Genomic DNA, 18,713 nt, shown 5'->3' with positions numbered 1-18,713 from the left:
TACAATACAATACAATACAATACAATACAATACAATACAATACAATACAATACAATACATGCAGTACCACTAAGTACTCTAGTTCCAGGTATCTGCCCCAAATAAATTCACATGTATACAGAAAAAGAGAGGAAAAAAGAGCCTAATTAAAGTAGTGTTTACAACAGCAAAACATCAGAAACAACTTCATGTCCGCAAAGAGAATGGTTCAGGAGGCTGAGGCAGGAGGACCTCTCGAACACAGGAGTTTAAGGCTGTGGTGAGCTGTGATTGCATCCCAAAGTGCTGGGATTACAGGCATGAGCCACTGTGCCTGGCCTCAAATTTTTAGAATATTAAATAGGAGTCAGGCAAGGTGGTACATGCCTATGGTTCCAGCTACTCAGGAAGCTGAAGCAAGAGGATTGCTTGACCCCAGGAATTTGAGTCCAGCCTGGGCAACATAGTGAGACTCATCTCTAAAAAAACAAAAGACGGAAAGGAAAATATACTTGATAGAAAATAAAAGGATAAAATAAGGGACCAGGGAATGCACACCAACTTGAGAAAAGATATGAACTTCAGGAAGGAGAGGGGTGGCTGGTAAGGGGCAAAGAAGGGCTTCAACTAAAACTGTTTTTTTTTTTTTTTCCAAGAAAACAATTAAATCTGACACAAAATGATTAAATGTCAGCATGATGATGGGTCCTATGGTTGTTAGTCCCTTTATGTTTGCATAAACATGTCATGTTGATGTTATTATCTTTTACTCTTTATAAGTACTTTTAACAGAAAAGCAAATGACATAACAATGTCTTCATCAAAATAAGTTATATGATCAAGTATGAATTCAAGTAATGATTATCTACATTCTACATTATTTCTCTTAAATAAAATATTTCTAAAATGAATGCAGTACAGAATCCAAGAAAAAATAAGATCAGCTCTCCACTCATCTTATTTTTTACCACAACTGCCCAAGATGGCACTATTCCCCACATTCTCTATTTTTTTTGTTTGTTTGTTTTTTTGGTGACGGAGTCTTGCTCTGTCACCCAGACTGGAGTGCAGTGGCATGATCTCAGCTACCTGTAACCTCCACCTCCAGGTTCAAGCGATTCTTCTGCCTCAGCCTCCTGAATAGCTGAGACTAGGAGGTGTGTGCCGCCACACCCGGCTAATTTTTGTATTTTGAGTAGAGACGGGGTTTCACCATGTTGGTCAGGCTGGTCTCGATCTCCTGACCTTAGGTGATCCACCCGCCTTGGCCTCCCAAAGTGCTGGGATTACAGGCACGAGCCACCAAGCCCAGCCCTATTCCCCACATTCTCTGACAAATGACGAGACGAAGGCTCAGAAAGATCATACGGCAGGCAAAAGTCTATATAAATCCTTCAAATCTCAAATATCAAAATCCTACTAAAGAAGGTTCTTAGCTAAAAAGTGACTTTTTCAATAGTAGTTTTAATTTACAGATGTCACAACATCACACAAGCTCTGTATGCAATTGAGAAAATACAAACTAAACACTTTTTCCCAAGAGATGCTCAGCTGAATACCAGGGGCATGCTCAAGTGAAAAAAATCACTGGCTTGGCCAGGCCTATAATCACAGCACTTTGGGAGGCAGAGGTGGGTGTATCACCTGAGGTCAGGAGTTTGAGACCAGCCTGACCAATATTGTGAAACCCCGTCTCTACTAAAAATACAAAAATTAGTCAGGCATGGTGGCAGGCTCCTGTAATCCCAGCTACTCGGGAGGCTGAGGCAGGAGAATTGCTTGAACCTGGGAGGCAGAGGTTGCAGTAAGCCGAGATCACACCACTGCACTCCAGCCCGGACAATAGAGCGAGATTCTGTCTTGGAAAAAAAAAAAAAAATCACTGTCTTAACCACATTAGCAACAATAACTCAACTTTTTGAGGCATTTAAGGGCCTACTTTATTACATACACAAAGTCCCATATAAGCAATTATCAATCTTTCACACCAACAAAAGAGATGGTGGGAGTAACTTCACCCTCATAAGAGACAAATCAGAAACCATAAAAAAGATTCCTGGTCAGAAAGTCCTTTGATCACCTTAACAAAATACTCACTGAAATAGCAGGACTCCGGATGTCTACCGCATAGTCTGCCTCAGAGGGCTGGATGTTCAGCTTCAAAACATTATGCAGAGAAAGGCCTTCTATTCCCAATCTATGCAGACCCTCCATTACCCGAGCTTCATTCCTCAACACATCAAACAGACTGGGGGAAAAAACAAAAAGAGGTATTTACCAGGAAAAAAAGCTTTTAAAAAAAATTCTCACCATGAAAAAAATGTATTATTCAACCTCAATGCCAAATCAAATTAATTGAGAAATTTAAAAAGGGAATAAACACACAAATTGAGGATAAAATAACCCTAAACTGTTTTACACCACATGATTTTAAAAACAGTACATTAATCTCTCTGTATTCTTTCTTATAACTGCATGTGTATTTACAATTATCTCAAAATAAAGATTAAAAAGAGATACTACATTACATATGCTTAATATATGTTTCAATGTCAGTACCAATTCACAGAGGCAAACATACGACCACAGAAAAAAGCCTGAAAGAATCCACACCTGAGGTCAGGAGTTTGAGACCAGACTGACCAATATTGTGAAACCCCATCTCTACTAAAAATACAAAAAAAATAGCTAGGCATGGTGGCAGGTGCCTGTAATCCCAGCTACTCAGGAGGGTGAGGCAGGAGAATCGCTTGAACCCGGGAAGCAGAGGTTGCAGTGAGCCGAGACCGTGCCACTGGACTCCAGCCTGGGCAACAGAGTGAGACTCTGTCTCCAAAAAAATAAAAAGATAGAAAGGAAGGAGAAATAAGATATGATAAAAAAAAATTTTTTTTGAAACTCTATCTCAAAAAAACAAATGAATAATGTCTGAATTCTACCTGTCTGCTATCCACCCCAAAATCATGAAGACAATCGAATGCAATTTAATACTGAACCACATTTTACCAAAAAAGTGGATATTCAAATAATATATGTAGACAGAACACCTTCTGAGACACAGGAGACAGGTTTTTTTTGGTTTTTGGTTTTTAAGATGGATTCTCACTCTGTTGCCCAGGCTGGAGTGCACGGGTGCAATCTCGGCTCACTGCAACCTCCATCTTCCAGGTTCAAATGATCCTCCTGCCTCAGCCTCCCAAGTAGTTGGTACTACAGGTACGCACTATTAGGCATGGCTAATTTTTGTATTTTTAGCAGAGATGGAGTTTTACCATGTTGGCCAGGCTGGTCTCGAACTCCTGACCTCAAGTGATCCGCCAGCCTCAGCCTCCCAAAGTGCTGGGATTTACAGGCATGAGCCACCGTGCCAGGCCCAGAGGCAGTATTTTTAATAAATCTACTTCACACTGTTCCAAAAGCCAAAGAACCTGTTCTTTTCTATGTTCCCATGGTTAAGTGGAAAAGTATAGCTTCTAAAAGGACAGCCTCAGAAAACACTCAGGCCTTGAACACACACTGTAACACAAGATGGAGACATGTCATCCTGCCCACCCATCACAGCATGTGCCTACTACCTACGTCCACCCAGTGGCGCCTGGTAAGCCATCAGGCTTTGCATCATGCCACATCAAGAAGGAACGGCAATATGAACATGTTACAAGGTGCTACATATTACAAAAACTTTTCAGAGAATGAAAAATATTATCCATACCTGAATATATCCTGTGTATCTAAATCAATGTGAAGTCCATTGATGAAGAGGGCTGAATCTCCAGGTTGTAATCCTAAAGTTCCCTTGAAATACTGAAAAATTTTAATAATTATTATGGAGCTGTGAGAGAATGTTTTAAAAAAATTTTATTGTTTCTGGGCTTCACTACCTGTACAAATCTCGGCATCCTAAGGCAGAGCTAAGATTTGCTTCAAGATGCTGTTGGGATTCAATGGCAAGTAAGACAGGGGATAATACCATAGTGTATACACATTTCAAAACATGTACACCACAAAAATATGCAATTTTTACTTCTCGATTTTAAAAAGAAGAGAAAAAAAGTAAGGAGATCACGGAAAGGTGTATCAATTGTGAACTGGAATTTCTTCCGAGAGAGAGAGGAATTCACATCTACTCACTCCCTGGCTGAGTGCACAGCACTCTCAGACGACAAAAAAAAAAGGCTGATCCAGGCCAGGCACAGTGGCTCACACCTGTAATCTCAGCACTTGGGGAGGCCAAGGCAGGTGGATCACTTGAGGCCAGGAGTTGGAGACCAGCCTGGACAACGTGGCAAAACCCCGCCTCTATTAAAAATACAAAAATTAACCAGCTACAGTGTCATATGCCTGTAGTCCCAGCTGCTTGGGAGGCTGAGGCACAAGAACCGCTCGAACCCAGGAGGTAGAGGCTGCAGTGAGCCGAGATAGCGCCACTGCACTCCAGCTTGAACAACAGAGCAAGACTGTCTCAAAAAAAAAAAAAAAAAAAAAAAAAAAAAAAAAGACTGACCCTGAGCTGGTGAATAGAGTCATATCTATTTCTAGGTCTGGACACTGGCAATATAGATGGGTTCATTTTGGGAAAGTTCATCAAACGAATGACTGAGAATTTGTGTGCTTCTCTCTTTGTGTTTCATATATATATTTTGGGCTGGGCACAGTGGCTCATGCCTGTAATCCCAGCACTTTGAGAGGCCGAGGTGAGTGGATTACCTGAGGTCAGGAGTTTGAGACCAGCCTGACCAACATGGTGAAACCCCATCTCTACTAAAATTACAAAAAATTAGCTGGGCATGGTGGCAGGTACCTGTAATTCTAGCTATTCAGGAGGCTGAGGCAGGATAACTGCTTGTACCTGGGAGGCAGAGGTTGCCATGAGCTGAGATCGTGCCACTGCATTCAGCCTGGGCGACAGAGCAAGACTCTGTCTCAAAAAAAAAAAAAAAAATACATTTTGGTCAGGCATGATGGTTCATGCCTGTAATCCCACCACTTTGGGAGGCCAAGACGGGCAGATCACGAGGTCAGGAGATCGAGATCTTCCTGGCCAACATGATGAAACCCTATCTCTACTAAAAATACAAAAAAATTAGCTGGGTGTGGTGGCAAACGCCTGTAGTCCCAGCTACTCGGGAGGCTGAGGCAGGAGAATCACTTGAACCAGGAGGTAGAGGTTACAGTGAGCCGAGATCATGCTACTGCATTCCAGCCTGGGCGACAGAGCAAGACTCCATCTCAAAAAAAAAAAAAAAGTATATATTTATGCTTTAATAAAATGTTTTACTCAAAAAAAATTAAGGCTCCATGAAACAGCAATACAGTATAATTTTGTCTTCCTTCCTTAGGGGGAAAAAGGCCCTAAATTTAAGATAATATTTGATGTTTTTATTTTGGAAACTAAAAAGTAAATAAAAACTCCCAATAAGGTTTCTCAGCTTAGTAAACATTTGAGAAACATTTATTTACCCCTCAGATGTACTTAATTCACTAATATCTCAGATATAAAGATTAAGGAAATTTGGGGTAAAGATAGTGAATTGAACATAAGAACTTTTTTCTCTCCTGAAATTCTACTGAAATGTCACTAGAGCGACTTTTTCAGTTATAAATCCACAAAGACAAAGAGAACAGGAAAGAAAAAGGCCACCAAATTTTGGAAGCTGGAAGAGAGGTGGGTGAGGAGTCACTGTCCCAGCAGCCCTGAGAAAGCTGAATGTTAGACCAACAACAGGAAAGGTCAACAAGAAACCTGTGTCACCCTGTGGAACTCACCAAAGGCTCAGGAACTGGAGCACACAGGACATATACAAAGGGTGATTATTAGCTAAGTTCTGATATAAAGCCCTTTAAGACAAAATCCCCCAGCCCCCCAACTGATTTCCCACTGCCAGGTGACTGCGGTCGGTGCTACCCCCTACTCCAGCAAAATGGAGGCTCATTCCCTGGAAAAGAACAAAACAGAACATCTGTGGACAACGGCAAATCGAGCACAAGGAGGACAGGGACCCCACACACATAACGGGGAATCGAAGGCAAGTCACCAAACGCTCTTCCCTACTGTGCTTCTACAGCTCTAGCAAACAGATTTCACCCTCCAGACAGAAGACTGACGGATCCTTTTCTGGAGACTGACAAGGACTGACCAACCCAAAAGAAAAGGAACAAAAATACTGTCATTGGGGTTCCCTAGGAAATGGTCACAACAGAACACCTTACAGTCACAAAGCCACATCATTAGGACTTCCAACCGGGTCCTTGGTGCCTCACTCTGAGTGTGATCACCGGACACCTAAGGAAGGCCTCCACCACTAAAGAGACCAAAACCCAAAAACGCAGCTTAAGAGGAAACAAACTTTGCAGACAGAAAACACAAGCACCATTGTCTTCAGAGATATACAGGAACACCATAAAAAGAACCAAACAAAAACCTGAAAATTAAATATTTGGCAACTAAAGGAAAAAAGATGCACACAGGTTGAAAACTCTTGCCAGAAAGTTTTTTTTTTTTTTGAAAAAGAGAAAAGAATAGGAAAGAAAAGACTTCTAAAGTTAAAAGGCCAAACTAGTCAAAGAGGTGCAACATTTAAAAAATAAATAAATACATATTTCTAGGAAAAGAGGAAAGAGAAACCAGAGAGAAGAAACACAAAGAAAGAATTTAAGAATGAGAAACATGAACACAGAAGGGAACATCACACCGGGGATGTTGGGGTGGGGAGGAGGACGAAGAGTATACCTAAGCACACCAACATGGCACATGTATACATATGTAACAAATCTGCACATTGTGCACATGTACCCTATAACTTAAAGTATAATAATAATAAAATAAAATAAAATAAAATAAAAAAGAAAATTTCCCAAAGCTAAAGGTAATGATTTTCCAGATTTTAAGGGCCCACCAACCACCCAAAAGTACAGAGATTTTTTTAAAAACACATATAATTATGAAATTTCAGATAACTAGAGTCAAAGAAAAGATCCTTAAGAGATTTCATACAAAGGCTTCAGACTTCTCAACAGCCACAATGGAAACTAAAATTCCAAGAGGTGATGCCTTGTTTCAAATTTTGAAATAACTTCCAACCTAGAATTGTATAACCTGCCAATATTGTATAACGAGCTATCAATAAAAACAAGTAGAAAGTTGGCTGGGCGTGGTGGCTCATGCCTGTAATCTCATCAGCACTTTGGGAGGCCAGGCGGGTGGATCATGAGGTCAGGAGATCGAGACCATCCTGGCTAACACGGTGAAACCGCGTCTCTAATAAAAATACAAAAAAATTAGCCGGGAGTGGTGGCAGGCGCCTGTGGTCCCAGCTACTTGGGAGGCTGAGGCAGAAGAATGGCGTGAATCCGGGAGGTGGAGCTTGCAGTGAGCTGAGATCGCACCACTGCACTCCAGCCTGGGCGACACAGCGAAACTCGGTCTCCAAAACAAAAACAAAAACAAGTAGAAAGTTGATTTCTCAGAATTTCAAATTTGCCTCCCAGGCAACTTTTCTCACAAAGAATGATGAGCTGTGCCAAAACAAGGAAATAAACCAAAAACACAGAAGACATGGAATCAAGCAACAGAGGATCCAACAAAGGAGGTTAAAGGAAAGTCTCAGGATGACCAGCATCCCCTGGGCATAAAGAGCAACCAGTCCATCTCAGACCACATCAAAACCAGGTAAAATCACAACATCCAATATTGGGAAGACGGATAGACAGGACAGTGCCAATATAGAATAGTGGTGGGACACTGAGGCGGAGGCAGTGAAAGAAAGTTAAACCTCATTGTTTAAATAGGAGGCCAATATATATAATGTCTGAACGTGAAAAATAAAGTACCAATGTAAGCTAGAATTCTGGAGAGAAACATCCGAAGAATCAGCTAAATGTCGAAAGTGAATGTCTTCAGGAACGGGGTGAGACATGCTAGGGGTGCTGCTTTCCTGAACAACATGGTAGCACCATTTCATGCTTTCAGTTATGTGCACACTGAACTTTCATTAAACACTAAAAATACAAAGATCACAGAAATGAAAAAATCACGATCTTAGATAAAAGAAGAGCGACACTGTTAAATGCTGCTGATTAAACTCAGATTAAAGATAGAATACAAAACAGGTCAGTATTTTCTATCGGTGAATACCTTCTGATTCTCTTCCACTTCGGTTCTAAGTTCTGAGCTCACAGCTGTTTTTGTTATTGCTCTAAGGAAATAAAAACATTATGAGTGCTCGGCTTAATATTTGATATAAAGTCTTCAATTTCCATATTTTAAAATATGAAACACATTATTCAATAAATTAGAAAAAATTAAATGGGAAAAACCTTAAATCTTTATAATTGATAAATATATTTCTCCTTTCTCAGATGTGTATATTTTTTTAAGATACAAAATCAAAGAAATGTAGTAGCTATGGCATTATAAAACAGGTGCAGTTGTTTCCAAGTTCTTAAACATATGCACCCCATTTCTATATATGATCTCTACTACTCTCAGGCTAAAAGGATAATGTTGAATACACCAAGGCAGCAGATTGCTCTTCCCACTTACGGTGGAGGTGGAATCATTCGTGTATACCTTCAAGTAGCAGCTGGACTAAATGAGAATTCACTACATGATGTCTAAGTCCCAAATAAACAAACTTAGTTATAAAATATCTCACATCAGAAGTCAAAACACTTCATTCAGTGACTCAAGAAAACGACTGGGAACCATTCAAGTCAATAGTTTCTAAAAATGTGGCTTTTAAAACAATTTTGCCTTGCATTTATGAGATGTGCAGCAATATTACAGAATTGAAGGCAACGTCAGCAAACGTACAAACAAAATCTTTTTTTTTTTTTTAGACAGAGTTTCGCTCTTGTTGCTCAGGCTGGAGTGCAATAGCATGATCTTGGCTCACTGCAACCTTCGCCTCCTGGGTTCAAGCGATTCTCCTTGCATCAGCCTCCCGAGTAACTGGGATTACAGACCCCTGCCACCACGCCCAGCTAATTTTTTGTATATTCAGTAGGAAAGGGGTTTCACCATGTTGGCCAGGCTGGTCTGGAACTCCTGACCTCAAGTGATCCACCCACCTCGTCCTCCCAAAGTGCTGGTATTACAGGTGTGAGCCACCATGCCTGGCCCACTTCCCCCTTTTGGGCACCAGACAAGGCGGGTGGATCACCTGAGGTCAGGAGTTCCAGACCAGCCTGATCAACATGGCAAAACCCTGTTTCTACTAAAAATACAAAAATTAGCCAGGCCTTGGCCTCCCAAAGTGCTGGGATTACAGGCGCGAGCCACCAAGCCTGGCCCAAACAAAATCTTACTCTGTTACTACGAACTAGTCACTTAGCCTCTATGACTCAGTTTCTTCAAGATTCAATAAGATGACATATGTAAAACATTTCATGAAGAAAACCACTATGGTCTGGGACAGACTCTAGATTAGTTAGTTACATGAGCAAGACTCATCCAATCCTGAAAGTCAGGTATTTTTATTCTCATTCCACTGCTGAGGAAACTGAGGTAAAGAGAGGTTGTTTATTTGCAAAGGTCACACAACTAGTAAGTAGAAGTGCTAAGAACATAACCTAAATCTGTCACTTCAACCACACAATCCATGGTCTTACCATCTTCAAGACACAGAGCACCATCTGCAATAGTAGTGGTGGTGGTCATAAAGAATCTTAATTTTCGCCAGGCGTGGTGGCTCACGCCTGTAATCCCAGCACTTTGGGAAGCTGAGGCGGGCGGATCACTTGAGGTCAGGCGTTCAAGACTAGCCTGGCCAACACAGTGAAACCTTGTCTCTACTAAAAATACAAAAACTTAGCTGGGCATGGTGACGCACATCTGTAGTCCCAGCTACTTGGGAGGCTGAGGCAGGAGAATCGCTTGAACCTGGGAGGCGGAGGTTGTAGTAAGCCGAGATTGCACCACTGCACTCTAGCCTGGGCAACAAGAGCGAGACTCCATCTCAAAAAAAAAAAAAAAAAAAGAATCTTAATTTTCTAGGAATTTTCATATTGTTATTACCTCATTTGGCAAGTGAACATGATGATAACTGGGTATGATGTTAAGGAGAAGAGCATTATTCTACATTACCTGGCTTTGGTAGGAAAATTCTGACTAAGATCCTTCATAACAACCAAAGCCAACTCAACAGGAGAAGCCAAGATTCGAGCAGCAGTCTGGAAACTGAGATCTGCAACGATGTCAAATATAGTTAAAAGTGGATTAATCTAATGCAATGAGAAGCAGAAAACAAAATCCAAATTTACTTCCCACTCTTTTCTTGGTAATTAAGAATGTCTTAGAATGCAACCATTCCAGAGAGTGCCCATGATTCAATTTCAGGTTTTATTCACTTCAAAGATCTCTGGAGTATTCAGTTGAGCCGTTTCTGATATATCTGCAGAAAACACTAGGGCACACACTAACGCATGTAGCAGAGGCTAAATCAGGCCCAAGTCCTTTTCCCTTTTCCAAATTTACAATACATCACAAAATACAGCATGAAGACTTTTAGTAAATGATGTTGGGGAAAAAAACTTGAAAAATAGTTCTTTGGAACAGAGAAAAACACTCCTGCCACAATGACATGTCTTTAACACTCTATAGATAAACAGTTGAAGAAATGTATATATATAGGAACTCAGGACTATGACCTGTTTCTCGTATTACAAGTTTATGTATGGTCACACAGAAACACTTGCCACTTGTTTATATATATTACTTCCACCTAGTGTTATCTGTTTACAAAAGGACTTGCTTTCTTCCCTGATTAATCGTAATTAATCACTCTTATCTTTAAAATCTGAGGCACCCTCAGAATCACGTACTACATACAATTAAATTCAAATTTTGCATTTTTTAAAACCATAAAACTTGGCCAAAAAGTAGGCCAATGACCTCTCCCTGTTTTCATTACCTTGCAACTGCCAAACTTTTAAAGGTGCCATTTCATTGGTGCTCTCTACAAGATGCTTTCTGAGTTCTTTCAACTGTCCCTCCAGGTCAGGGTGCAGATCTCTAAAAGAAACATAAAAATCAGTCCTTTTCATTATTTTTTCTTACCCGGAGCATAAGAAGAAGTAAATCAACTTTATCTTCATGGTTTTCCTCTCCCAACCCTAGGAAATTTTCTACAACATAGGGGGAAAAAATGAAGTATAATTATTCCTCTTTAAAAAAAAACAGAAAATTAGAAACTAGTTTAAAACTCATAAAATTTATAGAAAAATTGCTAGAATAGTGATTCCCTATGAGGTAGATAAGGAGACTGACAGTGGTTAACAAAGGAGACTTTTCCGGCCAGGTGTGGTGGCTCACGCCTGTAATCCCAGCCACTGAGGAGGCCAAGGCAGGAGGATCACTTGAGCCCAGGAGTTCCAGGTCAGCCTGTGCAACATAGGAAGACCTTGTCTCAAAAAAAAAAAAAAAAAGAAAGAGAAAGAAAGAGAAAGAAAGAAAGAAAGAAGACTTCAGCTATACCTGCAGTGTTTACTGACCTGTTTTATTTTTTGTTTTCCTTTGTTCTTAAAGCAAAAAAAGGCTTATACTAGGAAGAAAAAGAAAGCTTAATAAATAGTTCTATAGAAGAGAAAAGCAAGTATGACAACAGCAATCTATTCTGGGTTGTAAGTATGTGGGAATAAATTTTTCTCTATGCTTTTGTGAATCATTTTAATTTCTCAAACTAAAACTGAGGGAGGAAAAAACTGCTGCCAGTCCCAAAATGAGTTTCCTTTAGCCTATGTGCTCATAAATCTCTTAGTAACATGAATACAATTTAGGCTAACCATAGTTACTGGGTTTTATCTTTAAAAATAGCATATTCCACTATAGTAAAGGAGAGGTGATCTGGGGCAGAGATACAACATTTACATCAGACAGACAGATGACTAGTACATTACTTTTTTCTTTTAAATGCCATAAACTCAAAATTTCTTTCTTTTTTTTTTTTTTTTTTTTTTTTTGAGACAGAGTTTCACTCTTGTTGCCCAGGCTGGAGTGCAATGGCATGATCTCGGCTCACTGCAACCTCCACCTCCCGGGTCCCGGTTCAAGCAGTTCTCCTGCCTCAGTCTCCTGAGTAGCTGGGATTACAGGTATGCACCACCACACCAAGCTAATTTTTTTATTTTAGTATAGATGGGGTTTCACCTTGTTGGCCAGGCTGGTCTTGAACTCCTCACCTCGTAATCCACCCGCCTCAGCCTCCCAAAGTGCTGTGATTACAGGCATGAGCCACTGCGCCCAGCTAACTCAAAATTTCTTAATACAACATACAGAAATTAAAATTCCCTCAGACCATTCACTGTCCAATCAACCCACTTCCTGTCAGTTACTACAGCCTGAGCATCCCAAATCCAAAATTCTGAAATCCAAAATGCTCCAAAATCCAAAACTCATTAAATGTCAACATGACATCAAAGGAAATGCTCATTGAAGCATTTCAGGTTTCAGATTTTCAGACTTGGGGTGCCCAACTGGTAAGTATCATGCAAATATTCCAAAATTGAAATCTGAAACTCTAGTTCTAGTTTAAGCATTTCAGAAAAAAGACATTCAACCAATACAAACTCTTAAATACCAAAAATGAGGCCAGGCACAGTGGCAGTGGCTCACACCTGTAATCCTAGCACTTTGGGAGGCCAAGGTGGGCGGATCCCTTGAGCCCAGGAGTTCAAGACCAGCCTGGGCAACATGGCAAAACCCCATCTCTACCACAAATACAGAAACTGAAGTGAGAGGGTCACCTGAGCCTGGGGAGGTGGAGGCTGCAGTAGGCCATGATGGCACCACTGCACTCCAGCCTTGGTGACAGACTGAGAGCCTGTCTCAAACAAAAAAAAAACGTCTAACTACTTTGGATAGCTAAATAACTATTCTGAATGTCCAAAAGGTAAAACAGCCTCAATATTCTTGATAATACCTTTGTGCTGTGAATACATAAAATCATAATGCTACCCAAAAAATAAACATAAACAACATAAATGTGAAAAAAGATTCTGAAGCTGGGAGTGGTAGCTCACACCTGTAATTCTAACACTTTGGGAAGCCAAGGCAGGACAATCACTTGAACTCAAAGTTCAAGACCAGCCTGGGCAATATAGCAAGACTCTATCTCTACAAAACATTTGAAAATTAGCCAGGCATGATGGCACACACCTGTAGTCCCAGCTATTTCAGAGGGTGAGGTAGGAGGATCCCTTGAGCCCAGGAATCAAGGCTGCAGTGAGCCGTGATTGTGCCACTGCTCTCTAGCCTGGGTGACAGGACAAAGCCCTGTCTCAAAAAAATTTTTTTAGAAAAGGATTCTGGAAGCCTGAGTCAAATAAAAATAGGATATGATTACATTCTAATGAGGCCAAAACTGATGTTAAATAAGAAATGTATATATATGTAGGATGAACTCAACATGTAATTCAATGTAAACTAAGATATCTCTTCTAAATTGTTAATCTGGTTATTTCACTTGGCCAAATCTCAAAGCTGAAGTATATAAAACTGAGTCTAGCATATACTATTTCTATTTTATCACTTTCTCTCTCCCTCTCTCTCTCTCTCACATACACACACACACACACACACACACACACACAATGTCCTAATAAAAATTTCCAGATAAAGCAGAATTCAGGGCTCTAAACAATTATCAAGCCATGAGGGAAATAACTTCAACTTTTAGAATAACAGCTAAGAAGACTTTCCAGGCCAGGCACGGTGGCTCACACCTGTAATCCCAGCACTTCGGGAGGCCAAGGCGGGCGGACCATAAGGTCACATCAACATCATCCTGGCTAACACAGTGAAACCCCATCTCTACTAAAAAAAAAATACAAAAAATTAGCCAGGCGTGGTGGCGGATGCCTGTAGTCCCAACTACTTGGGAGGCTAAGGCAGGAGAATGGCGTGAGCATGGGAGGCGGAGCTTGCAGTGAGCCAAGCCGAGATTGTGCCACTGCACTCCAGCCTGGACAACAGAGCAAGACTCCGCCTCAAAAAAAAAAGAATAACAGCTAAGAAGACTTTCCAGCTATAAAATACTATGATGCTTACATTAATTGGTTATGATGATGCTTTCATTAAATGATTACATAATTATGGAATTTTTAAAAATACCATTTCCTTTCACATAAAGCAAATTCTAATAAAATGTTTTTTTCTGAGCTGGGCGCCATGGCTCATGCCTGTAATCCCAGCACTCTGGAAGAGCGAGGCGGGCAGACCACTTGAGGCCAGGAGTTCAAGACCAGCCTGGCCAACATGGTGAAGCCCCGTCTCTACTAAAAATACAAAAGTTAGCCGGGCATGGTGGTGGGTGCCTGTAATCCTAGCTACTCAGGAGGCTGAGGCAGGAGAATCACCTGAATCAGGAGACGGAGGTTGCAGTGAACTGAGATTGTGCCACTGCACTCCAGCCCAGGCAACAGAGCAAGACTCCGTCTCAAAAAAAGTAAATAAATAAAATAATAATAATAATAACAAAATGTTTTTTCCATTGAGCATGTATAAAATTTACTATATCTATTTTGCATTTTTGCCCAGACTATGTTTGAAAAAACTTTTAAATACATTTTTTTTCCTGGGAAAATATTAAGTGAAACAATTCAATTTCTCCCCTTATGGCAATCAAAAAATGGTATGTAACTTAATGCCATCAACTGAGAGGCAACAAAAACGCACTTAAAACTGTAGGCAGGTAGCCATAGTATCACTTAAGAATAATGTGGCCGGGCGTGGTGGCTCACGCCTGTAATCCCAGCACTTTGGGAGGCCGAGGCGGGCGGATCCCGAGGTCAGGAGATCGAGACCATCCTGGCTAACACAGTAAAACCCCGTCTCTACTAAAAATACAAAAAATTAGCTGGGCGAGGTGGCAGGCGCCTGTAGTCCCAGCTACTCGGGAGGCTGAGGCAGGAGAATGGTGTGAACCTCAGGGGGCGGAGCCTGCAGTGAGCCGAGATCACGCCACTGCACTCCAGCCTGGGCGACAGTGAAACTCTGTCTCCAAAAAAAAAAAAAAAAGAATAATGTGCTTCAGGCTGGACGCAGTGGCTCACGCCTGTAATCCCAGCACTTTGGGAGGCTGAGGCGAGTGGATCACTTGAGGCCAGGAATTTGAGACCAGCCTAGCCAACGTGGCGAAACCCCATCTCTGCTAAAAATACAAAAATTAGCTGGGTGTGGTGGTGCACGCCTGTAATCCCAGCTACTCAGGAGGCTGAGGCAGAATAATCACTTGAACGTGGAAAGCGGAGGTTGCAGCGAGTCGAGATCACGCCACTGCACTCCAACCTGGGCGACACAGCGAAACTCTGTCTTCAAAAAAAAAAAAAAAAAAGAATAATGTGAAATCATAAACTGTACTATAAACTAAGTGGTTGACTCTCCACATAGGATTGCATATATAAAGTACTGCTAGGAGATGGGTAACTCAGACAGCAATGAGTAAGATGATGCTTAAAATGCAAGAAAGCCTGGAGGCTTAAGGAAAATGAAGGCGTTTCCCAAAATACATAGAACATACATACCTTAATTTTCCAAAGAGGAACCCCTGAACCTCATCAATAGGATCATTTTCACCAATCACTGTGGTGTTTACCTCAGTTCCTATGAAAGCATAGAAAATATATATTATTAATAATTGCTCAGATTTGAAACAAAAATGTTACTAGTCTCATAAACTTCATAAAATTGAATAATGTGAAAAAAATCAGAAACCCCTGAATACCATTTAAAATGTTGACTATCACAATTACCCTTTGGCAATGGTTCTTTAAACAAACAGAATAAATGCATTTTAATATCTCCTGTGTTCCTGGATAAAGAATGCATTTTTCCCTTAAACTTTGGAAAATTTTACATGCTAGAAACTTCAAAATTAATACATTTAAACATTATGGACAATTACGAAATTAATAGTTTTAAACACTATGAACAAAGAATTTTTCAATATTAAAATTCTGAAGAATTTATAATTAGTCAACTTAATCCTAAATACAATTACTGAAGAAAACAGAATGATGAGGTAGTAGTTTATTTTCCATCTGCTTTACTACTCAAATTGATTTTTTATCTTTAAAATGAGCTTAAAAGAAAGAAATGAAAAAATAGCATTTAAAACTTGTAGATAAAATAATAAATTCAAAACCCTAGAGTATTACAACAGAAAGTATCCACAGTAAACTGTTCCATGTACAGAAATAATAAACAACATAAAATTGTTTGTTAAATATAGGATACTTTAAGATTTCACACTGGAGTCACAAATAAATGGCTATTTGTAAATCCCATATAACAACAACACCAATAGCTACTACTTGCTGAACACTTTTGGGCAAACCACTGTGCTAGGTTCTTTTTTTGTGTTTTTTGTTTTTTTTTTAGTACATGAAAAAGTTCTTTCCTTACACATCTTATTTATTCCTCCCCAATACTGGAAGAGACATGTATCATTACCTGTACTTTACACAAGAGAAAACTGGGACCTAGAGCATCTGCTTAAGGGTCACCCACTCAGATGTAACAGAACCAGGATGCAAACACAGGTTCAGCATACACCTAAATCTATTATTTTTCATATGGAAACAAACTCCCCTTTAACTCATATTTGAAGAAAGCACACTGGTCCCATTTTTACAAATTCACCTTTCACCTGAGTATCATCCTTGGCCTTGTACTCAGTGCTCTTAATGGCCAATTCCACACCATAGCCAGAGAGGTAAACAGGCTCCTTCCTGGGATTCTGCGAGTAAAGCCAGAATTCCATCATTACCACCTAGCTCTTTCTGTGTCACAGTGTACACGGCATGACCATATTAATGTTGCATCTCCTAGCCATTACCTCGGATTATGCCCTCAAAATATCTTTAAATAGTTTTCTAAGGATATTAATTATATGGCTAAGAAAGTTCACTAAACAAATTTTTTTTAGTCCAAAACCTACCAGAAACTCAAGAGTAATAAAAGCACTTATCTACCATTAAAATATTGATTATACGTTTTAAAAATCAATTCAGAGTCTATATTCTCTCCTTATAAAATCCTAGGCTCCTTTACATGTTGTAGGCTGCCACAACTGTGGGAATGGAATTCCAAGGTAGAAGCAAAACCAGATGAATGGACAGCTGAAAGTGCTATGGTCCCAACCGTAAGAAATGTAGAAAGAGAAAAAGAAGTTCCAGCACCTACAAAGCAGGGTTGAAAGCTGGTGAGGTCTCAGTCCCAGAAGTGTTTTTTGAGGCCCATGGGAGTATGCTTTTTATTAAATTTAAATGCCTTCAGGCGGAGCTTGGAGTGACCAGATGTCACAGGCTCACCAGCATCCTGACTGAAGACGGCCCTTCAGACATTAACATCCATCCTAACCGCAATGAAGGGGGCAGAGGGAGAGTCAAAAACTGGACTTCGATAAAACTTTCTGCTTGTACACATTTTCATTTAAAATTTTATGGCCAGGCACAGTGACTCACACCTGTAATCCCAGCACTTTGGGAGGCTGAGGCAGTCAGATCACCTGAGGTCAGAAATTGGAGACCAGCCTGGCCAACATGGTGAAACCCTGTCTCTACTAAAAATACAAAAAATTAGCCGGCATGGTGGCAAGTGCCTGTAATCCCAGCTACTCGGGAGGCTGAGGCAGGAGAGTCACTTGAACTCAGGAGGCAGAGGTTGCAGTGAGCTGAAATCGCGCCACTGTACTCCAGCCTGGGCGACAGAGCGAGACTCAGTCTCAAAAATAAATAAATCAATAAATAAAATTTTATTTTTTGCATGAACTTAGTACTGAGCTTATTATGACATAGAAACTTTAAAGGACTAACAACCTTTACATACAAATATTTTAAATGACTAAATATTACACAGAATCTTAAAAGCTTAATATTACATCAAGTCTACCTAAGAATCGCCTGTTTAGAAAATCCTCCCCCTTCCACCAAATAAAAAGGTGGCAAGGAGAAAACGGAAGAAAAAAGGTTGGAAAGGAAACTGAATTCAACAATCAGTTCCATAGTATGATGACCATATTAAAATCAGAAAAGATTATTTACATGGTTCATTTTGAAATAAAATGTAAATTTTATCAAGCCACTTTTTTAGCATGTTTTATATTTCTTCAGAAAGTCAAGCAAAGCACATCATATGTGCAAATAATAAACTCAATGAAACTACTGGATTTATCAAAAAAGAGATTCAAATAACTAGATTATTTTATAAAGAGGGAGATTATTAGCTTATGTTCTAAGGTCACGCTAGGCAAATTACATTCAAAACAGGTGTAAAATAAGTCAATACTTACAAATATATAATGTCTGAATACATAATTGATTTTGCCTGCATTGCTTTTTGATATAAGCTGGTGGTGAAAATTGGAAAATTCCTCAGAGCCAATCTCAGAGTAGAAAATCACCACAGGGCTTTCAGGATTAGATGAGGGGTATCTGTGATCTCCTTTGAACAATAAAGGTTTGGGTCTGAAAATAAATAATAAAAGCTTAAAACTTTAAAAATAATTGTGAAACACTAAAAATGTCACAAAATATAAAGTACAGTTATGAAAATTTAAATAAAGATTATAAGCATCTTAATATGAAGGGTAGCATGATCTTAAATATTTTTCACTTACTAAGATTACTATCAGGTATGAGTCTTATTTATTCATGATTCAAAATAACAAAAGTACATTACAAAAAATACTAACTATCAAATGTAAACACTGGCAGGTCAAGTGTATGATGCCTGTAAT

The 18,713-nt window shown here is 39.8% G+C and overlaps 1 protein-coding gene across 3 annotated transcripts in view; it reads right to left on the bottom strand.

Moving 5' to 3' along the window:
* Positions 1-18,713, bottom strand: part of UGGT1 (UDP-glucose glycoprotein glucosyltransferase 1) — a 110,279-nt gene that overhangs the window by 69,700 nt on the left and 21,866 nt on the right. For all 3 annotated transcript variants that reach the window (XM_032145616.2, XM_058434330.1, XM_032145618.2), the window contains exons 6-13: positions 18,267-18,441; positions 16,616-16,712; positions 15,499-15,577; positions 10,890-10,990; positions 10,064-10,163; positions 8,114-8,174; positions 3,692-3,783; positions 2,077-2,227 (exon numbers count right to left, since the gene is read on the bottom strand). In XM_032145616.2, the coding sequence (XP_032001507.1) occupies positions 2,077-2,227; positions 3,692-3,783; positions 8,114-8,174; positions 10,064-10,163; positions 10,890-10,990; positions 15,499-15,577; positions 16,616-16,712; positions 18,267-18,441 (856 nt within the window). The remainder of the gene's footprint in view (positions 1-2,076; positions 2,228-3,691; positions 3,784-8,113; positions 8,175-10,063; positions 10,164-10,889; positions 10,991-15,498; positions 15,578-16,615; positions 16,713-18,266; positions 18,442-18,713) is intronic.

The sequence above is a fragment of the Hylobates moloch genome, unplaced genomic scaffold, assembly GCF_009828535.3.
Source record: "Hylobates moloch isolate HMO894 unplaced genomic scaffold, HMol_V3 SCAFFOLD_24, whole genome shotgun sequence".
Lineage (NCBI taxonomy): Eukaryota > Metazoa > Chordata > Mammalia > Primates > Hylobatidae > Hylobates > Hylobates moloch.
This window is presented reverse-complemented; position numbering and strand designations above follow the sequence as displayed.